The sequence below is a fragment of the Podarcis erhardii genome (genome assembly GCF_964252035.2).
Source record: "Podarcis erhardii genome assembly, chromosome: 5".
NCBI lineage: Eukaryota > Metazoa > Chordata > Lepidosauria > Squamata > Lacertidae > Podarcis > Podarcis erhardii.
In genome coordinates, this window is record NC_138509.1 from 8,056,364 (window position 1) to 8,080,052 (window position 23,689).

At 41.4% G+C, this 23,689-nt stretch overlaps 1 protein-coding gene across 4 annotated transcripts; it reads left to right on the top strand.

Moving 5' to 3' along the window:
• Positions 1-23,489, top strand: FERRY3 (FERRY endosomal RAB5 effector complex subunit 3; the record flags this gene model as incomplete). Of its 4 annotated transcripts, none has more annotated exons than XM_081860968.1 (15): positions 10-153; positions 1,918-2,031; positions 5,523-5,712; positions 6,574-6,719; positions 8,316-8,497; positions 9,761-9,860; positions 9,941-10,059; positions 11,000-11,106; positions 12,079-12,276; positions 12,721-12,849; positions 13,156-13,230; positions 14,831-15,033; positions 21,204-21,261; positions 22,225-22,292; positions 23,000-23,489. In XM_081860968.1, 13 exons carry the CDS (start codon positions 5,535-5,537, stop codon positions 23,090-23,092), a joined length of 1,656 nt encoding a protein of 551 aa, XP_081717094.1. In that variant the 3' UTR covers positions 23,093-23,489. The 4 variants fall into 4 exon arrangements, with proteins under 4 accessions (XP_081717093.1, XP_081717094.1, XP_081717095.1 ...); XM_081860969.1 differs by having other exon boundaries at positions 1,979-2,031; XM_081860967.1 differs by lacking the exon at positions 1,918-2,031 and having other exon boundaries at positions 1-153.
• Positions 23,490-23,689: the final 200 nt, after the last annotated feature.

The window sequence follows — 23,689 nt, forward strand, 5'->3', positions numbered from 1 at the left end:
CCCTCGCTCTCTCTCTCTCTCTCTCTCCCGTGAGGAGAAGGTTGAGGGGACGGGAAAAGTGGGCGGGGCGTGTCCTGGCCGACGCGCGTTACTCGCGTCTCGTGGGAAAGGGGCATTCCGCCGAAGGAGGGCAGCGCGCGGGTTGAGGAGCGGGTGAGTTTGTGGGGGGTTTTCCCTTGCGTTCTCCAAGGCAGACGCGGACTCTCGGGCGGCTTCCGTGTCGCCTCAGGCGAAGGCCGGGTGGTGGGGGAGGGGGGAGGGAGGGAGGGAGACTCTTTCCCCTCCCCCCAGTAATGTTGTTTTTTGTTTTTGTTTCTTTTATAAAATATTTATTAGGGTTTTTTATAAAAGAAATACAAAGATAATAAACAGCATTGCTTTGTTTTAACAAAATTTCATAACTTCTTTGGACTTCCTCACGTCTCCCGCTCCCACTTACATCGTTAATAAATTTTTTCAAGCAAATTATCATCTTATTTGCAAATTTATAACCACTCAATTCAATATAGTGTAACAATTCTCCAACAAATTTTTGTTTCTCTTAATCTCATTTATCGTCAATTTCCGATCCAATTTAGTGATGGCCAGTTATTTATAACCAAGCATCCTTATTAACATTCCTCTAAATCACAATATTTTTGTAGATAAATCTTAAATTTCTTCCAATCTTCTTCAATCCTTTCTTCTCCCAGGTCTCGAATTCTGCCAGTCATCTCCGCCAGTTGCATATAGTCCATCAGCTCCCCCCAATAATGTTGATTGAGTTTCTTACACATATATATATTTTTTTAAATAGATATTTATTGAGATTTTACAAAACAAATTTTTCAAAACAAAAACATACATGAGCCAAGAATACAACAAAAGCAGATATATCAAAAAGAGAAAAAAAGAGACAGTAAAAACATTTAAAAAAGAAACAAAGATTAAATCCAATTTTCAACTTCATAGTTCTATAACCCTCTTTCTTGACTTCCTCACATCTCCCTTTTTTGTGTTCCCCTTTACCCAATCAGGTTCAGCAAATCCTTACCCTCTTTCAAACCTCATTTATAATTATAAGTTTCACCCTATTCTGTCTCCAATTTTTCTCCTCTTTTCACATCAAAATTTACCTATTCTTTATAACTTAATCCCTTGTGCCACTTTATATCAGGTTTGGCATAATATTACTCTGGTCTTTCCCCCCTTTTCTTTTTAATCATCTTTGCATACTCCTTTTAACCATGTCATTAACTTGAAGGATAAAAGACAAAAATAAGTCAGAGAGCTCACATTCACGCTGACTAAGTGCCGTTCGCCATCTTGGGTTGTTATTTCCTTAACCATGTCACTAATGCCAAATTATCTTTATATCCAACATCATTTTAACATTCAAACAATTTACAATGCTTCTGTAGGTAATCTTTGAACTTCTTCCAGTCCTCTTCCACCGACTCTTCTCCCAGGTCTCGGATTCTGCCAGTCATTTCTGCCATCTCCATGTAGTCTATCACTTGCATCTGCCATTCTTCCAGGGTGGGCAAATCTTGTGTCTTCCTAAGTTTCTTACACATATAACACATACTGTAAAACAAATGAAAGAAAAGTTTAAAAAAAAGAACAAGGGAGAAATAAAACAAATACAACAAATAACTACAAAAAAATATGAACAAAACAAATTGATTAATCAGTTAAACTTCCAACCTCATAAACATATTGCTTGACTTCCTCTAGTCCTTCCCATCTGAATTTCCTTGTAATTGGATGTAGCAGTTTTCCAACATCATTATTCAAAATAAATATTCTAATTATAATCAAACTTACTAACTTTTCTTAACATTTTAGGTCTTATTTATTTAATTAAATCTTAATTTAACCCTAGGCCTCATTGGTACTTTCAAGTAATTTTTAATATTACAATATTTGTTCAAATAGTCTTTCGATTTCTTCCAATCTTCTTGATATTCCTCTTCTTTCTGGTCGCGGATTCTTCCAGTGAGGTCAGCCGGCTCCATAAAGTCCATCATCTTCATCTGCCATTCTTCCACAGTTGGTAGTTCTTGTGTTTTCCATTTCTTGGCTGTTAAAATTCGAGCAGCAGTTGTGGGAGGGAGGGAGACGCTTTGCTTAGACGAAACTTCGCTCGTCCGAAAGAAAAAAGAACCCGAGGAATGCCTGCAGTTTAGGTTTGTTGTAATGTGACGGGTGTTATAAACGCGTGTCGTGGGGGCCGAGACCGGGCAGGGGAGACGGTGAAAGAAAATTGGGAATTTAAAGTGTATATATTGAGATATTTTTTTAATTTTTTTTTATGAGAGATGGAGAAATCGTGGAATGGAATTTTTATGACCCTAGGGGAAATGTTTTAAGAGAATAGGTTTAAATATATCAGTTTTAATGAGAAATAAGATTAAATAAAGTAAAAGTGGTTGGCTAATTGGTGAAAGAGAGAATGGAAAATTACAGTATATTAAGATAAATTATTAGGATAAAAATAAAGATGAAGGATTTGCTGAAATATCTATTTGAACTAGAAAACAAAGAGGGGAGGTGTGAGGAGGTCAAGGAAATAAGTCATAGAAAGAAAATTATGTAAAGGTTTAACTTGATTTTTTTCTGTTTTGATTGTATGTATTTTCTAATTATTTTTTTTCCTTTTTATCTGTTTTTCCTTTTTTATTTTTTGCATTTTTTCTTGGAAATGTTTTGTTTTTCTGTATTGTGTTTTCTTCCTTTTTTTGTAATGTTTTAAAACCTGAATAAATATTATTCTTAAAAAAACAAAAACAAAAAAAAAGTGTCGTGAAGGAGGAAGCCAGGAACCGTGTCTGGTTCCCCCTGCAGGCAGGGCGGGGGGGGGGGGGAGATGGACTTGAATAAAATATTTGGGGGCCCAGGCAAGACCCGCCCTGCACAATTGATTGCAAGATGGGGCGCCCCCAGTGCTGGATTTACGTATAAGCTAAAGAAGCTATAGCTTAGGGCCCCACTCTCTTGGGGGGCCCCAAAAAATATAAACAGGGGGGAAAACACAGCAACAGTGTTTGTGTGTTGTGTAGGCTCCTGTGATGTAAGCAATGGGCCCCGCCTGCTAGCCTGCTCCCTAAAATATCACTGCTTTGCTCATTTCTATAGGAACTTTAGTTATTGCCAAATGCCAATGTGTTTGCATTGTTCAGTTTGTTATGAATAAAAAATCATGTTAACTTAGAGCTTAATCATTATTTCACTATTAATATAAAAGGTAAAGGGACCGCTGACCGTTAGGTCCAGTCGTGACCGACTCTGGGGTTGCGACGCTCACCTTGCTTTACTGGCCGAGGGAGCCGGCGTACATCTTCTGGGTCATGCGGCCAGCATGACTAAGCCGCTTCTGGTGAACCAGAGCAGCGCACAGAAACACCGTTTACCTTCCCGCCTGAGTGGTACCTATTTATCTACTTGCACTGATGTGCTTTTGAACTGCTAGGTGGGCAGGAGCAGGGACCGAGCAATGGGAATTCACCCCGTTGTGGGGATTCGAACCGCCAACCTTCTGATCAGCAAGCCCAAGAGGCTCAGTGGTTTAGAGTAGACCACAGTGCCACCTCCGTCCCACTATTAATATACTTCTTAAATGTATTTCAGTTCCAACAATTACTTAGATGAAATACATATTTTGTTATGTGCAAATGGCTTTAAATACCTATTAGGTCCATAAATTACCATATACCGCATATATTCAACACAAAAAGAGCCACAATTTGTTGCTGACACAGCTGGACATATAAAGGGCCCCATTACCTCAAGTAGCTTAGGGGCTCATCAAACCTAAATCCAACCCTAGGCAACGACCTCTGATATTTTATCGGGGATGCCCTCCTGTTTTCTCCACCATAAGCCCATGAGAAGAATCCCTGCAGGATCAGGCCAAAGGGAGGCCCCTCTAGCCCACCACCCTCTTCTCACAAGTGCCAACCAGATGACCATGGGGGACCCTTGGGAAGAGCCCTCCCTCTCTCCCCCGCCAGGGGTCTCCAGCAAATGATCATTCAGAAGAATTGATTCTCTCGGGACAGAGACCAAGATACACAATGTCCTGTGTGGTATTGGGAGAGTGGGGGGGGGGTTCCTGCTCGTGGATCTCTCATGGATCTCTTGGCTTGTTCCTAGTGCCCCACTAAGCAGCTGCTACTTTTCTTGTGAATGATTCTGGCCAGGATAGACCATAAACAAACTTAATTCAATTGTCAGTTGGTTTCTGAAATGTAAAATATTGTGTATGGGGGGGGGGAGTTACAGTACTACTACTACTAATAATAATAATAATAGCAATGTGTGAGGGGGCTGTTGGGTGGCTTTTTTGTTTTTCTTGTGTATTTTGTGGTTTTATATCTTGATTTTATTCTGTGAACTGCCCTGAGACCCCCCCGGGTATAGGGCAGCATATAAATTCAATTAATAATAATAATAATAATAATAATAATAATAATAATAATAACAACACACACACACACACACACACACATATATATATATATATATATATATATTGTAAGCTACATAAAACTGAAGCCAGCCCATCTTCTAAACACTGTAGGCTGTGGATGCCAATACACTTTCTTCTACATGCACCCTGCTCCCCCAGTAGGCTGGAGCCATCAACCCGGCTTCAGGTTGCATCTGTTTAAAAGATGAGGTCACCAAAAATTGGGGTCTTAAGATGCAGCAGCCCTGTTGTAAAACACCCTGTCCAAACAGGCCTGCCCAAGCAACCTCTTGAGCTTGTACATATTTCCTAAAATGTATTTAACTTCAGAAGCTATTTGAAAGGCTTAAAGAAACACATAAAACTATGTGTGTTGAAGCGGTTTTATATGTATTAGAAATGGGGCTTACAACAAAATGTTGTCGCGTATTCTCACCCCTAACAGAAATGTTTCTATTCAAAATAGTAGCTAGTTGTTCCTTCCTCTAAGATACTAAAGATACTTTCTCGGAAGGTTGTTTTAAACTATTTTGTAGAAGTTTTAATTCTATTATGATGTTTGCCTTCCTTGATTCCTTGAAGGAGTGTGTGAAGGAAGTTGCAAAGACCTCATTCCATCCCTTTTTCTGACTTTTTGGGTAACTTCCGGGTTCAGTTCAATGCACATGTGCATGGTCACACACATATTAGATGTGCCTAAAATGGTATCTGTCTGTACTTTGTTTGTAAACTTCATTCTTTAACTGGAGGTTGCAATTGCCTTATCAGATCTTTAAAAGAAAGAAAGAAACCAACAAAAAACTCACCACTTTAAAAATAAACAACAGTGTTGCTATTCTGTGAATGTGTCCTGTTTTAGTCCAGGGGAAACCTGCAAATCTTATTTACTGCAATATTAATTTCTGCAGGGTGAATAAAATAAGAAAATGCCTTATTTTTTAACAAATGTGAATGTCTTCAATCTCCTTTTTTGTTTTACTTTTTAAAAATTCACTTACTGGCTCCCCTCCCCTTTCTGTGTGTTTGTGTAAAGATATAACGGTAATAGCATTCTCCTTTTGCTTCAATGCAGGAAGCCTTTGAAATGAAGGGTGACCAAGGAACAATCTGTAGTAAGGAGAGAGGGTTTTTGTATGAATTCAGAGCTGGAAACCAACATTTTGTGCTTACAGTTCCTCTGAAATTCCCAGTGCAAGAAAGTGCTACCCATTTGCATAGGCATCTGATGCGTCCTTACAACTTGCCATGCTTCATAGAAAATGGTAAGGATTTATTCTATACCATCAAACATAGACTTTCTCACAGTTGCATAGGGCCTCTAAAGAACTTGGATTTCACCTAATGCCATCTGCAGACGTCGGAGGGAGATACATAGGTGGCCCATTGCACATGCAAAACTCTGTTTTTGGATGTAGGCTATAACTCATAGCTGCTTATTTTGCGCTGCAGATCCAAGGGCGGGGTGGGGGGGGGCTCCGGTTGCGTATTCAGTCACATTATTTGGATAAAATGACCCACAATATACTGTGATCACTTAAAATAATGGAATAATCACTTTAAAAGGGGCATTGTTTGCCACAGTGGCTAATAAACTGTGTACTTTATAGACATATTATCTAGATGGCATGGGATACATTCATGTGATGAATTGCACTGTGTTTATTAGCCCAAGACAGAGACATGGGACTGTCATTTGTTGGAGTTCTACTCCCTTGTGCTTGGTTTTTTCCTTTAACTCTGCCTTTAATTTTTGCTTTAATTTTGATCTCAGATAATTTGCTTTAATTTTGATCTCAGATTTCCTCCCCTCCTCTTTAAAAAATTGGGGTGGGGGGGTTCCTTCCTTCCCTCCCTCCCTTCTCTAAACTCTTTCTCCTCCCTTCTTTCTGCTGTGGGAATGATCCCTCCACCTGTGAAGCAGACCACCAAACTGTAATGCATAAAAATATTAAATTGGATATGAGGAATTTGAACACCAAATGTGTGGAACTTACAACCTTTCCTATGAATGTCCTCTTAGTAACCATTAAAAAATTGAACTTACCCTTTATAATGACTATAAATTAAAAAGATAAGCATTTTAGTTGATGGATGACCCCCAAAAAACCCTGCCATTATTTCAGATTTAAAAGAATCCCTGAATAGATTCATTGAGGAGGAATCCATAAAAGATCATGATGAAGAAGCAGAAGCAGCCCTGGAAGCTGTAAAGTCTGGCAAAGTAGATTTACACCAACTGGCAAATGCTTGGGCCAAAACTTATACCGAGGTAAGAAGTCTCCATAGCATTATATATGCTTCAGAAGATGATGCTGGAACTTATTTTTGTAGCATACTCATTCTTTACTGGATATTTCACTCTCTGATTAGAAATACATGAACCAACTGCTGTTGTTTTGTCTCCATCAGGATCCATGCTCAGAGAATGAGTTTGCTTTTCCATTGTTCAGTTATTTGCCTTCCTCCCTTCTCTGGCTCTAACAAATGATGGTTAATTTGAACACAAACTACTTCGCAAGGCATTACCAACTAATTATTGCTAGAAGGCTGATTGAGTTTTCATCTTTGGCCTATGCCTTCCTTTTTTCTGCTATTACATGAATTGCTTTTTAGTTTGTTTGGTTTTTTCCTTTTGTAACAAACACTGGCAAAAATGTTATTAATGCATTATATATTAGATACTTAAGAACTGTGTGTGCTTCCACAGAATCTTTTAAGTACAGTGGAACCTCTACTTATGGACATAATCCGTTCTGGAGGTCTGTCTGTAAGTCGATCCAGGTCGCTGGTAGAAGTGCCGTTGTGTTCAGGCGCATTCGGTGGCAGTGCACTTCTGCGCATGTGCAGACGGCGGCAGCCACTTCTGCACGTCCACGAATCGCGGCAAACCCAGTATTTACTTCCAGGTTTGCCGTGGTCGCGACTTGGATCGGGCCCAAGTAGAGGCAGTCGTAAGTAGAGCTTCTACTGTAGTTGGTAGCACATGAAGGGATTTAAGTTATTAACAGATAAAAAAGATAGATGGTACTGTGTTTTTCTTTCTGGGACTGATGGGAGTTATAGTTCAGAAGCATCTGGAGGGCTGAAGTGCCCCACTCCTATCTGTTTAAAGGTATGTGGTACACTAACAAACATAATTTGATTACATCTGTAATCTACCATATTGCATCTTAGGGCATTCCCAATAAATGTGATACATATCCGCTGTTGTTGAGGCACATACCCAGCAGCTGTCGTTAGCCACTGGATCAATCTGGTTCAATCAGTGGAGTCAAATATCAGCTAACAGGAATTTATGAAAAGTTTACATAGAGTTGATTCTGCCATGGTGTCCCCTGATCAAATTCAAGTACTCACAGATTCCTTTCATAAATCTTGTTTCTCCAGGGACTATTGGCACCAACTTCCAAATTAAGAATCATAGATCGGAATCAAAGCCCCTTTTTGACGGATTACCTGAGATCAGCATCTTAAAACTATGTGACACCTCTTGGGAAACTATGGCCCAAATCAGGGATCACCAACCTTTTTTGGGCCAGTTGGCAAAATTACTGAAATGCCTTTTTTGCTCTTAGCATCTTGTTGGAGCATTAAAAAAAACCGCTTTATTTGAGTTATTGACAGTTGCTATACAAGAATGAATGACGGAGAGATCACCAGTTTGCTAGTTATGGCTGCGTCTCGTCCATAGCAGTTGTCAGCACGTGGATTCTGAACCATTGAGGGAAAATCTTCAAGGGAAAAACCCACAGATTTTATCAAAACAAAAATGTCCCACTGGCAACCAATCAGTATAACAATAAAATATATATTTTTTTTAGTTTTCATGTGCAGGGCCCATTATCATCATTTTATAATTTTCCAGGCAACATTGGAATATGCAAGACCCGAAGACCCAAGCTGGGATGAAGATTTTGCAGATGTCTATCACGATCTTATCCATTCTCCTGCTTCTGAAACGCTGTTAAATCTGGAACACAATTATTTTGTTAGCATCTCTGAACTGATAAGTGAAAGAGATGTGGAACTGAAAAAATTACGAGAAAGGTAATTTTTTTTTAACTTGGCATTTTCTGTTAGTCCTAAAATTATTATAAAGAGAGAAGAAATTAATCTGGCGTGTGTTATTTTTCTAAAGAACTACCAGAGATTTAAATACTGTAAGGAACCAAATCACAGACAGTTGATTTTCTTTTTTGAACGCACCTCCTTTTTTAATGTACTGTTCCCGCCGAAGACAGTTTTTGAAGTTTACCTTTGCCAGAGAGTTGAGTGTGTGTGACACTGTTGATTAAAAACAAATCTGCAGTCCTTTACAAACTTAAAAGTAATAGCCATGGAAGGGTCTTAATAAGCCTCCTTATGAAGTTGATAGAACTAGTTTTAGGGTCATAGTTCTTTGGATCCTGGCCACTAGCTGTGTAGTATGGAATTTTCTTAAAACACTTCATGGGGGCAGGTCACTATTTCACACATTTAACTTGCGCGATCTCAGCTTCACACACTTGGTGGCTGGGCACCTGATACTGCACATATAAAATTCACGCAAGGTAGACAGCTTAAAAGCTCTTTCTGTGCCCGGTTTTCCCCGCTGGGAAGAGAGAGCTTTTAAGCTTGTCAGATTTGCTTCCTGGGCTCTGTAAACCTCCCTACCTTTTCAAAGAAAGGAAGAAAGCCTATGCTAAATGGATATTGTAGCATGTAAACTGGCCAGGCTGGCTGTTGCAGTTCCAAACATCTGGAGGGCAGCTGACATAATGGTAGTGATAGGAGACAAACCTTTTATGGTGGCAGAAACCCTGTCACGAAATTTCTCCCCCAAGGAAATTTAACTTCCCCACGCTTTGTGGTTTTTATTCCACCAAGCCTTTAATGTTTTTTAGTGCTCATTGTCTTTTATGCTCTTCTTAAAGATGCTGTTTTTAAGATACAGTGGTACCTCGGGTTAAGTACTTAATTCGTTCCGGAGGTCCGTTCTTAACCTGAAACTGTTCTTAACTTGAAGTACCACTTTAGCTAATGGGGCCTCCTGCTGCCGCTGCGCCGCCGGAGCACGATTTCTGTTCTTATCCTGAAGCAAGGTTCTTAACCTGAAGCAGTATTTCTGGGTTAGCGGAGTCTGTAACCTGAAGCGTATGTAACCTGAAGCGTATGTAACCCGAGGTACCACTGTATTTATTCTCAGCTTTTCTTCTATTGACATATGCTTATGGTGCGGGGGGGGGGGCGATCACTTGTCAGGGCCAAACTGTGATGCATAACTATTTTTTACAAACGAACAAAATATTTCTGACTAGAATTTTATCGTAGGCAAGGTGCTGAAATGGATAAGGTGATGCAAGAACTGGGAAAGTCATTATCGGATCAAGACGTAAACATGCTGGCAGCACAACACTTTGAATCCCAGCAGGTATATGAAGTACCTGGTTGGAATAAATTGGGCAGCTCATTTGTTGTTAATCAATTGGCTGACTCAGTGTCTCCTTTTAGGCTCTGGAGAACAAGTGGAACAATGAACTGAAGCAAACTACAGCTATTCAGAAACAGGAGTATCAGGAATGGGTGGTGAAGCTTCATGAGGATCTGAAAAACCCCGGCACCACTCTCGGGTACCCTTCTTTCTTAGTTTTCTTCTTAACTTACTGATTAGGGATTATATCTGTTAGTTACTAATTAGAAGGAACAGATTAGGGATGTAGGGGTCTGTCACTTCTTCTGGCCAAATGTTGAATCTAGTCCTGGATTAATTTATGAAACTGTTAATTCCATAACTGAGTTAATTTATGGAACTGGAGCAGCTGGGAACGGCAAAGAGGGAGATCCCAGGCGTTAAATGGAGCAGGCCACGCCCCCCCAGGCCAGCCGATTGGCTGGCCAGGGGATGATGCGATCGGGATTTCCTCAATTGCGCGAAGGCTGAGAGCCAGCCCCCCGCGCAACTCCACCTCCTTCTACGTCGGAAGTGGCTTTCTGGCCAAATGTTGAATCTAGTCCTGGATTAATTTATGGAACTGTTATTTTATTTTAGTGTAGAAAATCCACACCCTAATGTGGACTAAAAGCACACAGGAGGTGGAAGAGCCCCCGATAGGATGGTACTCTGTCACAACAAAGGGGTCTGCTTGTGTTGCAAGATCAGCACCAGGGACCTAAATATGAAGGTGGCAGCTGGTTGCCTGTTGGCTAAGTTTCTCTGTGCTACGTTGTTTGTTTTAACAAAGTGCTCAAAGGTTTGAGCACAGCACTTCCCCTACCCATTTTGTCATTGCAACAACCCTGTGAAGGTAGGTTAGGCTGAAGGGCAGTGTTTGGTTCAGGATCAGCCCCAAGCAATTACGGTTTTGTGGGGATTTGAACATTGGACTCCCAGATCCTAGTCCAATACTCTTAACTGCTGTACCACACGGGCTCTCTGTAGCTCTGCCCTTGAAGCTGTTGCAGTTCACATGGTTAGGGTAAAATGCCTGTTCCTGTCAAATTAATAAACACGGAGGCAGTGGGGGACAGAAAGCTTTGTCTGGCTTCATTTTCTTTTCTTTTTTATTTCAGTGATGAAATAAATGTCCAACCCAATCAGTGGAGAGAATCTGCAGAAGGCAATGGGAGGCTTTTTGAAGACCAGAGACAGCTGGAAGAAAGTTTCACTATTCATCTGGGTAAGTGAAAGATTGAACGTCCAGAGTTTTTTCTCACAGCCACATTTTCATTCATTTCCAGACTGAACATGTTTGCCCACATATCCATATTCAATGGCTTAACACAAAAACAGGCCACAAATTACCAAAATTTGAAACATGTCTTAAGTTGTGATCTAAACCTATCTTGGTAACCACACCAGTGAGTAAAATTTCATTGAAAAGCTTGGCTGGTATTGATTACATCTTATGAAAAAGGTTGTGCCAAGTGCAGATATTCCATCACTAAGTTTACTTAGTGTAAAGCAAGTTTTGTGCACCAGCAAAAGTAATTCATTTTGGAAATCGCATCAGTGATGACTAATGTGCCTTCTCTGATAGCCCAAATGATTTTCTAAATGCAAATGGACCCAAAATGGGTTTGTTTCAAATAGACAGATGCTAAAACTGTCTGATTTCCCCTGAAGTCAAATTATTGTTTTCTAGATATTTTTGTATTCCACCCCCTTCTGCTATGGATTGAAATGCTTGATATTGCTGCAATGTTAGCAGATTTGAAGCTGATTTCTCTCTGAACTGGTGTACTTTACCTTCACCAGAACTATGGTTAAGTAAATTTCTTTTCTGATCTGGGGTGTGTCTACTGGGCTTATTTCACTATACATATCTCTGTTCTTTTACAAGTTACTAGGAGAATGTATATGTTCACCTTTGGAGAGAGAATGTGTGTGGTTTGATATTAGAAGCTAACAGTAGTTAAATGTCTTTAAAACTGAGACACACAGTATAGCTCTGGTCTATGCTATTGCTCCCTCTATATGTGGGATCAGATAACTGATTTTACAGTGTGTTTTAGATTAGCTTTAGCAGTAAAGTCAGATTATCTGGACATGCTTATATAATTCACTTTTCCTGAGGTGATTTGAGCTCCTTTTGGTCCTTCTCTCACTCCCTGCCTCTCGCACACACATCTTATTTTTTCCTCCTGCCTAGGAGCCCAACTGAAAACAATGCATAACTTGAGACTGCTGAGGGCAGATATGCTGGACTTCTGCAAGCACAAGCGCCATCACCGCAGTGGAGTCAAACTCCACAGGCTTCAAACGGCACTGTCGCTTTATTCAACTTCTCTTTGTGGCCTGGTCTTGTTAGTGGATAATCGCATCAGTTCATACAGTGGGATCAAAAGAGGTAAGTCGTCCTCATTGAATTGGATTTCTTCCTGTTGAGTTCAGGTCAAGAGTTATATAACTACTTCCTTTTTTTGCCTGAACTAACATATAATTGATCATTTGACAGCCACCTCTCATTCGATATAATGAAGTGCATCACACAGATAAATAGTTGTAAGGCCCATTTGTAAGAATGAAAAATGGAATAAATAACATTCTGTTTAGCTGTAAATTAACACTATTCAGTAGTCAGGTTTGCACCCTTTTTTCCTTGCTGGTTTTAAATCATTGGTTTTTAATTTAAATCGAAGTCCTCCTGCATGCTAGAACCTTTCTCCGACACCTAGTCTTCTATGTGAAGGGAATGTTTTTACACAGAGAAATATTCAATTGTGTGAACTTCTGGCTCATAAACCAGGTTCTTCTCCACTGAGATCTACGATCTTGCTTTCCTTTCTTCCAGATTTTGCAACAGTTTGCCAGGAGTGCACAGACTTCCACTTCCCTGGGATTCAGGAGCAGCTTGAAGTTGTTCAGCAGGTTGTACTTTATGCCAGGACACAGCGCAGCAGTAAATCCAAGAGACTGCATGGTCAGTACTAGTTGTAGTTGCTTTCCTTCAAATATAAACTGAAAGCGATTTCTAGTGCCCTTGCCAGTAAAAACGAGGGAAATAAGCATTTCAAGAGTGTCATTTAAGAATACAATTCTGCACACAGAATTTTTGTTTTAATTCTCAAGTTTCAATTGATCGCTGCTGCTTGACTTATAAATGTTCCAGTTGCTTCTTCCTTGTTTGTGTAGAAAATAATTTGATCTTTCCTTGTGTGACATAATACATAACCAAGATAGATTCATTTACATATGATGTACTATTTTTTTTTTTAATAATCTACAGATTCAGGAAACAGAAACAATGGCAACGAAGATAAATCTAAGAACATAGAACAAAACCTATCAAATATTTTACCTGGTACGTTTAGTTATGCAGTTTGTTCAGTTAGATGCGTTCCTTCCTAGAATTCATATTGCAGTCTTTTTTAAATTCCTGTGTCGATTTATCATTCAAAGCTACTTGCCAAATATGCTTTAACTGAAAGGCACCCCAGAGTTTCCCAGTGCTAGGCAATTTTGAGATGGGTCGCAACCAGTAGCCTAATTCAGGTCTCTGAGAATTTAAGAATGATTTGTGTCATCTTAAAGCAGAAAGGGAAGAAAAGCTAACAAAGGATCTGGTTTAATAGGTTGCTGTGTGATTTGGGTAAATACTATCTTCCTAAAATCTGCCACTCTGGCATAGTCCTCCACAGGTGAAAAAGCACTTCCACAACCTGGCAAACCCACCAACAATATGCAGAGAGACTCCAATGAATATAATTCGGGTGAATTGGAGTCCTGTGCCATCAGGCTAGTCTCCTGTACTTTAGCAGAGATAGAGTGTAAATGAGGCCGAGATCACGTAGCTATTCAGCTTCTGTAATTTTAATATTCCCGTCCTCCCGTAGCTGACAAGATTCAGAGCAGTCTGGATATTGGAAATACAGCAACATTTTATAAATTTCCACAATCGCCCCCTTATTTCTCTAAGGTAGTGTCTCCCATAGACTTTCAAACATTGTCAGAGATTGAGGAGGACCATAACTGAAAGAGTAGACTTGGGCTTTCTGAAACCAGGAAACTTTTGTACCTTATAGTAAGGAATCCAGCATTTTAGCTAAAATTTGTTTGTTTGGTCAAATAAATCTTTCTACTGTGTGGTGCCCTTTTCCTACCAAACCAGAGAACTGAGAGTAGTTCTCTGGGGTTTTAAAATTTAGGTGGTTTTTTAAAAAGTAGAAGTGAAGATGTAAAAGGACTGAGCTTTTGGCCCGTCTCTTCTGTGTCGTGTCAAACTCAGGAAAGAGTTTTTAAAGTGAAGCAGAGATGGCAAGGCAAAGAGGCAAGGAGGAAAATGTGACATTTCCATTGAAACACACAGGAATTTTTAGCATTACAAGTCAGTACTTGGAATAGTTGACCTAATTGACAGGAGTCAGAATAAAGACTAATGACATTCCAAATCTCTTACGCTGTTCACTATAGGATTCAAAAATATTCTGCCACTTTTAAAAAGTAGAATCAGATATATACCTGGGAAGAATTTAGAATTAAAACATAAACTTTGGCAAAATCATTGTTTTCAAGGCTGCTATATGCCCAAGCCAATATAAATTGAGTGGTCCAACTTATAATATCTTTCTCAATAGAAACTGCCAAAGGAGTAAAATTGTGTTTCACAGTCAAGAAGTTACAATCTCAAATGAATTTGTAAGTCCGCTGTTGCACTACCTTGTTTTGACTATGTTCTGTTTGTCCACACATGTAAATGTTAAATAGCATGGGGTACATTTTTACACTTTGCCATGTAATCTTGCCAAAAGACAACATGAACTATATTTAATTCTTACCTAATAGAATACATCTGATATCCAGAATTGGGATGTAATGCTAAAGTACTTTCCGACATTTTACTCATTTCATAGGTTTGGTTTTAAATTTATCACTAAACTTATTATATAACACTTTTCCCTTAGGAGAATTTTACATCACCCGTCATTCAAATCTCTCTGAGATTCATGTTACTTTTCACCTCTGTGTGGATGATAATGTGAGGTCAGGTAATATTACTGCCCGGGATCCTGCAATAATGGGCCTACGAAATATCCTCAAAGTGTGTTGCACACATGACATCACCACAGTCAGTGTTCCTCTTCTGCTGGTACACGATATGTCTGAGGTAAGCAACTTATCACCAGTGACTGCTTTTTCCTGTTGTAACAATATTGTGGCTGACCCTGCTAGTCTAGACCTGCTAGTTTCCTAAAGTAGTGAGCATCGACCCACAGTGAATAAAGACCTAGGAGTCTAGAGGTTCCTGGAGTAGAAAAGCAGTTTACAAAATATAATGTGAAAAACCTAATTGGGAACTGTGATCTTCAGAAATAAAAGTCATGGGCATATACGGAGTACATCTCCCTTGCTACTGAAAAGCCTCTATATTTAACAAGATTCCACAGTGCAGCAGTGTTTTCAGACCATACTATATTGCTTTTAAAAAAAAAGTATACAGGAGAAGAGTTTCAGTTTTAAAACCATTGTGATGTGTGGGGGTTTTTTTGCAGTATCAAAAGAAAAATTCTTTATTTCCTCCAAAGATAGAGCTATAAAAGTAAGCTGCCTTCTGAAAAACTTCAAGGAGCTTTTAAAAATGCTTTAGAGCTTGGCTTCAAAGCTACATTCCCCCCCACCCCATCACCACAAACACATACTTCAGGCCTCCTTGCTGCTGCTTAACGCCATCATTTTAAGAAGTTCTCGACACCGTTTGAAAACCTATGTTAAAAATGGGAGGAGCAGCAAGGACTCTCTCCCACAATTATTGTTTCTCCAATCCCAAATGCAGTAGGAACATAAGTAAAATACTCACATTTTGTTCACTGGTATTCTGCCTCCCTCTCCCTGCTTGCTTAGAGTAGCTAGCCTAGCTAGTACACACATTCATGGGGCTCTGCAAAATGTGGTGTGTTCTGTCGCTCGGTAGGCACATCCTGCGAGGAAATAGCTCTGGGCACCGTCAGAATCTAGATTCGATTCTGATTGACTTATTAGGGCTTGATAATACCTGCCCTCTCTGGTTTATTAATAGGATTTTGTGCTGTGTGCTCATTCCAGTATTGTGATTGGCGTGATTATTAATAGATGGCAACTTCTGCTATTCAACAAACACACAATTCCCAAGTGTTCATTGGCTCTTATCTGGCAGTATGTTGCACCAGTATTCACAAGAATACAGTGGTACCTCTAGTTACGGACTCGATCTGTTCCGGGGTACCGTTCGCACCTGAAAAAGTCCGCAACTAGAGCGCCGCTTACGCGCACAGCGCGATAAAGCGTTTTTGCGCATGCGCGCGTGGGGCGAAACCCAGAAGCATACATTTCCAGGTTTGCCGCATTCATATCCTGAAAAAACGCAACCAGAGACTGACGTAACGAGGTACGACTACTCGAAAATGGGATTTCTCTGTTAGCCTGCTGACATATGCCCATGTGTGTGATATGTGAAAATGCATATCAGAATGATGGGGGCCCTCCTGAGAAATGGGGAAAAATTGTGACCCCTCCTTAAGAACAACTCTTTTGGTGTGGAAGGAGGGGAATTTGGTTTTCACCCTGGGATGTCTCCACTCACCCTGATATTGGATCACCCTGCTTTTAGACTCTTGGATTATATCAGCAGTTCCAGGCCTGGGAACCAATGGGAGTCTATAGAATGGGTGCCATTAAGGAGGAGGTTCTAATTGCATTGCTAGAGAGGACCCTAGCATTCCTCCTGCATGATAGGGTCACTGGGTTGGACTCCAGCTCCACCTAGTGGACAGGCGGGAAGTGGGTGTCTCCTAATCAGCTTTTACTCCCACCTGAGGCATTCTCATCACTCTTGGTCAGGGGTCGGCAAAGTTCTTGTGGCTTGGGCCAGTTCACGGTCCCACAGACGCTGCGGTGGGCCAGAGTGTGTGTATGCGCCCATGCGCAAATGCTATTTCCTGCGCTCCTTCCAGCGCAGAGGAGACGTGCGCAGTTTCCCATTGGCTGCAGGAGCTTCCTGCAGCCAATGGGAAGCCGGTCAGCATCACGGAAAGCGATTCCCGCTGTGCTCTGCACCAGTTTAGCGTGGCACATGGGAGCCGACCGAGTGGGCAGCGGGTGTCCATGGGCCGGTTAAACGACCCTCATGGGCTGTTTGTAGCCCATGGGCCTTAGGTTGCCAACCCCTGCTCTTAGTTCTAGATTTTTCTACATTTTTTCCCACTCCTCTGAAGCCCCTCTCCACCCAGCTGCCCTCCAGATCTTCCAACCTCCCTCCATTTGGAGTGGCAGCTTCCTCCCACCCTTTTCCACCTTTCCTAAACATTTTTTTCATCTTATTTAGCTTAAAAATGAAGAAGAAAGGGCTTCCCCTCTTTCTCCTTCCTTTTCCTTTCCCTGCTCAATGGACTGTATTCGGGGAAGTGGCCTTGGATCACAGCCTGCCCGTGACCCATAGAGCTGTTCCCCATGGTTCAGAGCACCTGATCAGGCCCATGTCTTTCTTGGGTGTGCATGTCTGTAACTCCCCTTGCCTGCACAAATTTCTACAGGGCAGCAGCCTCCAGCACTTTTCAGCAACTCAGGACCCCCCAGTAGGCCACAAGCAAGATACAGTACAGTGGTGCCTCGCAAGACGAAATTAATTCGTTCCGCAAGTCTCTTCGTCTTGCGGTTTTTTCGTCTTGCGAAGCACGGCTATTAGCGGATTAGCGGCTATTAGTGGCTTAGCGGCTTTAAGAAAAAGGGGGGGGGGACTCGCAAGACGTTTTCGTCTTGCGAAGCAAGCCCATAGGGAAATTCGTCTTGCGAAGCACCTCCAAAACGGAAAACTCTTTCGTCTAGCGAGTTTTTCGTCTTGCGAGGCATTCGTCTTGCGGGGCACCACTGTATTGATACATTGCCCAGGACTGGTTTGAGGGCCAGAGCACGGTGGCGCTTTCACCTGGCGGTATATCATGGGTGAAACCACTGCTGTCAGGTGTAGGCATCACCACACACTGGCCCTTAAACCGAGGGGGAAACGAGGCGCAGAGGAATGAGTTCCATTGGCCCTGGCCCCATGGCTGATGGAGCTTATAGCTCCCTCTGTGCAGCGGCTGCAAGTGCCACATAATGCTCATTCCTCACTTGTAAGAAAGCCTCTCCTCTTCCCAGACGGCAGGTGTTGTGAGGGGGAACTGTTCCCGTGTCGGCAGGGGGTCGTGTTTGGTCCCCGGCTCCTGCCCCGCCCTGCCGTGGGCCAGCCAATAGGGTTGGCCTGGGGGAGGGGTTTAGACGCATTCAAGAGGCCGCCGCAGCCTCCGCACCTCATTCTGCTTCCTGGAAGACATCGGATCACCCGCCCGCTCACCCTTTAGGCTAGGTTTATGCTCTTGGCCTTGCTATGGACCTTGGTTGGTTGCCCGGGGGCCAGGTAGGAGTTTTTGTCCATTTGGCTAAATTGGCACCAGGCTCTTGCTTTTTCGCCGTTGTTTAGTCGTTTAGTTGTGTCCAACTCTTCGTGACCCCATGGACCAGAGCACGCCAGGCACTCCTGTCTCCCACTGCCTCCCACAGTTTGGTCAAACTCATGATGGTGGCTTTGAAAACACTGTCCAACCATCTCGTCCTCTGTCGTCCCCTTCTCCTTGTGCCCTCCATCTTTCCCAACATCAGGGTCTTTTCCAGGGAGTCTTCTCTTCTCATGAGGTGGCCAAAGTATTGGAGCCTCAGCTTCAGGATCTGTCCTTCCAGTGAGCACTCAGGGCTGATTTCCGTCAGAATGGAAAGGTTTGATCTTCTTGCAGTCCATGGGACTCTCAAGAGTCTCCTCCAGCACCATAATTCAAAAGTATCCATTCTTCGGCGATCAGCCTTCTTTATGGTCCAGCTCTCACTTCCATACATCACTACTGAATTGCCTACCTCGTAGCAATTCGTCACAACTTTTCCGATTTTGGTGGTTACTCATTAGAATCTGTGTTGTGTGTTGGGGGGGCAGGGTGTGGCCGTCACCTACCCCGCCCCATTTTGGGTATTCCGTTAAAGGAATCCAGTGGTCGTGGATCCTGTCTGGTGCCCTTGCTGGTGGCTAGGGCCATGGCACGACCCCCGGTAACATCAGAGGAAGCTTCCAGTTGTATTTGCATCAACAAGCTCCTCCCACTGGTTGTTAACTTTCAAATGACCCCCCGCTGCACAGGTAGGTATACCTGATATAGGTAGTTTGATCCAATGCCTAAGCCAATAACGCTCACATGCTGTAACCAATAAAAGTTGTGGCCTGTTTCAGCCTGTTAACCTAAAATACTTGTGTCCATGTCCATTACTTCTCCACTACACGGGTTAGGGTCCTCGACTCACAAATCATTGTTTCATTGTGGCAGCACCTGTGCTTTGGGTCTCCTTCCCTCTTGACTTCAGGCAGGTGCCTTTGTTGTACTTTTTGCCAGTTGTTGAAACGTTATTGTTTAGACAAGCCTATCCAGACACATTGACGTTACTGTGTTTTAATCTCTCTTTAGTCTACAGTGGCGTAGCGTGGGGGGTGCAGGGGGGGCCAGCCGCACCGGGCGCAACATCTGGGGGTTAGGGTTAGGGGGTGCAAATCCACGGGTTAGGGGGCGCAAATTACTTGCCTTGCCCCGGGTGCTGACAACCCACGCTACACAACTGTTAGTCTATTGTTAATTTTGATAGTTTTTTAAATCTTTAGACTTGATTTTGCCTGTTTTCTATTTACAATTCTCAGATTTCTTGTAAACTACTTAGAGCTTTTATTAACAATCCAGCGGTGTATAAATTTTGTTAAATAAGATAAACAGACCGTACTGTTCCTGAGAAGATTAATTTTATAGATTTAAATTCTGTGCTGTTCTCTGTGCCCTGGCTTATTTTTATTCTGTGCATACCCAAAATGACAAGTACACACGTTGTCATCCAAAGCAGTCATCCTCCAAGTGTCACATCCTGTTTCTTCCAGAAAGCCTTTTATGGCATCATCTCGTAACCTCACTGACTGCCAAATGTGCTGCTAATTTCCCTTCAGAATAACAGGACCTTCCTTTTTAGAGTCTGGTTTTTATCTTTGCCAAGACGCAGATCAAAACCACCGGCAAACACCCACGTTGCATGTGAGCAAGAGAGCGTGTGGGCAGATGAAATTACAATGGAGATCTAGTATTTCTTCCGCTAAGCCTGAAAAATCCCTATATCTGTATTCCGTTATCCCTTGCTACTCTTTCTGATTCATATATTACATAACCCCAAGGGCTAAGTAAACAGACGTTAAGGATTTGCATCATGAGAAAATTGATTCTAAATGTTTCCAGTTTACAAGATGTTTTGTGGTTTTACCTTCAGTCTGTATTTTATACATGTTCACTGAATCTAGGTATTTTAGTCTTGCTATCCTTGTAGGACATGGTGGGGCAGATTTGGCTGCTTCCAAACAATGAGTCTGAAATTTAACCTGAATTTAATAGTTATTTGTTTTATCAAATGTAAGCTTCGACTTTCTATACTAGGTCCTCAAGGTGGCTAAGTGAATAACGTCGAAAATACAACGTAAAACAAAAACCAGTAAAAAGCGCAGATGGTAACTGATAAAGGAGCAAGATAAACGCAGTCATTAGCTGATATAAATTGGTGTATTTTGAGAACCCAAGAATGAATTTACAGAGCTTATTTTATTAGCAGGCTTATGAAATGATTGGGACCCTTAATGTGCTTTCGCAGTATGATGACATAGTGCATGGCAGGGGAGCAGATTTAATCACAGTCTAGTTTGACTGTGGCATAATAGAATCTGAGTTGGAGAGGATCTTTTAGGCCATGTAGTGCAACTCCGACTTGATAGAGCTAGATCATCCCCAAGGTGGCTGTCCAGCCTCTTCTTGAAGACCTCTAGAACAGTGTTTCCCAACCTTGGGCCTCCAGATGTTTTTGGACTACAATTCCCATCATCCCTTGTCACTGGTCTTGCTAGTCAGGGATGATGGGAGTTGTAGTTCAAAAACAGCTGGAGGCCCAAGGTTTGGAAACACTGCTCTAGAGACTTGGTTCCATTGTCTCACTGTTAAATGAAACGAGACTTGTATAAAAAAAGATATTGGGGGAGGGCAAGCAACAGGCAGTGGTTTGGGGCGGGGATTGAGTGAACAGAGCAGCCATATATTCCATAAATTTGAGATGTTAAAGTTGGATGAATGAAGAAATGGTGACAGTTAACTTGTTGCAATGGCTTATTAACTTGAGTCATTTGCTGAGTGTCTTGATCTGTATATAAAACCCCTGCTATTTAATTGATAATCAATTTTAATTTTTGTTCTTTGCTTTAAGGAAATGACTATATCCTGGTGTCTGAAAAGGGCAGAGCTTGTATTTAAGTGTGTTAAAGGTTAGTAGTGCACAGTCATTACATTTTTGGGAAAGGCCAATTTCAAGAGTAATGGGAACAGCCTTAACTCAGTGAGCGCATGCATTGCAAGCAAAAAGTTCCAGGTTCAATCCCTGGTATCTCTGGTTACAAAGCTCAAACAGTACACTTCGGAAGGACCCGAGACCTTTGATAGCACTAGACTAGACTAAATCAGCATGAGTCAACTTCGTATGTTCAACTAAAGTAGTGATTTCTGAGCCGTTTGAAAACTAGACTTAACTACTATGCAAATGTGTGTGGAATTGCAGCCTGAACCATACTGCATATCAATATTATTATTTTCTTCTGAATGGAGTATCCATCATAAAATCCACTATGCCAAGAGCTCTTTGTCTTATTGAGCTTTGGGCCTTCCCGTTGAGAATACCAGATAGACACCATAACCATAGAAGAAACTGCTCTGCATGATCTAATAATAGTACATTAGGTAAGACCATGTTGACTTGTTTCTCTGCACTAAGACATCTAGTCTGCCTCCAGTCCCAGCCAAGCCTTGTACGAATAGCAACATGTTGCAGGAAGCTGTCCTTGCTTTTGGGGTTGTGGGGAGATAGGAATTCCTCTTCCAAGGATGTTCCTTTCCAATTCTATTCCACATTGAATTGTACTAGCAGAACCACTGAAAGTCTACACTCCATAATAATAATAATAATAATAATAATAATAATAATAATAATAATTTATTATTTATACCCCGCCCATCTGGCTGGGTCTCCCCAGGTGGAACTTGGGCAAAAGCTTGTATGCTTGACTCAAGCCAGTTCCTTTCATGTTGTGATGTGAAGGTGTTGTAGAAAACTGGGAGCGCCTAACTGGCTTTGCTCAGCCAGGTGGCTTAATCACAGAAGCCGGGTTCTATTATATACAGTCCTGGTTGGAGCCATGACTTACAGGGTCACTGTATTTTTGAATTCCTTCCAGGATTCATGATGGAAATGGCTTCATGGGATGGAGGGATTTCTCGGACGGTTCAATTCCTGGTACCGCAGGTAAGTTAATGAAGACACACACACACACTTTAAATTTTGTTATATTCTAGAACAGAAATTTTGATAGGTTCTAGAACAGAAATGGTTCATAGATTGCCCTGAGTGTTGTTATTTTTAAAAAATTAAAATTAAAATCTATCAACTTTATGCCAAAAGGCACCTTCCAATCCCATGGGTTTGTTAGTATTTTTTTTAAAAAAAAATAGTGTGGTTTATCAGATGGAATGCCTGCCCTGGATTCGAATCTCAGTTCAGCTTTGGAACTCCCTAGTTTATACCCTAGCTTACAGATTCATTGTACAGATAAAATGGGGACGGTCATCATATATGTTGCCCTGAGCTGCTTGGAAGGGAGGGTGGGATAAAAATATAATTAAGTGGCTGCTTGTAGCTGATAAGCAGAACTTTGCAAATATGTGGCATAGATTCACACATTTTGTAAAAATAGCTGTCTGTATAAAATAGAGTTTATTTTGTGAAATGAGAGGCGTGTTTTATTGCTGGAATGAATCTGAATAGCTGAAAATTCCCTCTCCCACTGGATGTGTAGAGTGCCCTTATGAAGCTTTTTCGGGAGGAAGAGCTGGAAATAAAGTAAATAAATAAAAAATTAAAAGTTGCAAGGAAAGCTCGGAGGCTTAATTTGTGTTTGAGTTAGAGAGAACAAGAAACATATTTACTCTTTGGCTCTCTTCATTTTATTACAGAGTATTTCTGAAGAAATGTTTTATCAGCTGAGTAATATGTTGCCACAGATTTTCCGTGTCTCATCTACGCTCACTCTGACATCCAAACACTGAGTGCCGTCAAATACTCGGAAAAGGAAATATATAACACTGGATCCATTTTAATACATTAATCATCCCCTCCTTAATGATAACCACCTGAATGTGATTATGGTGCAAATTCCTTGAAAAAGCTGGGATTCAAGACATACTTTAAAGCTTGCACGAGGCGAAGTGCGTTGGTTTGTTGTTTTTCCACCCCTCACTTTTGTCTGCATGCCTTCTCACCATATTATGGGATGTTTTGGGTCCTCCAAGCTTCAGAAGCAGTGGGAAGAGAGGGACAGTAGGGAATGTGGTAGAATCCTAATTGATGTGTGAAATACAACAGTGGAGCTCTGGGTCAAGCCGTAATGTATTTTCCTGTACATAAATATTGTCAAAGAGATATAAATACTTTTTAAAAAATGGATCTCTTGACAAATGTGTTGATACTTTGTATGGAGTGTAACGTTGATCTCATTTACATTGTTGACATTTGACATTCTTTGCATTTATTGACATGTGCAGAAATGGCTACAACTTGCTTCAGCGCACAGGTTGCAGTCATAAGCTTATGGAGGCTGGTGGCCGCTGCTGGGAACAGTGGTCTATAGCATTTTCATCATCCCT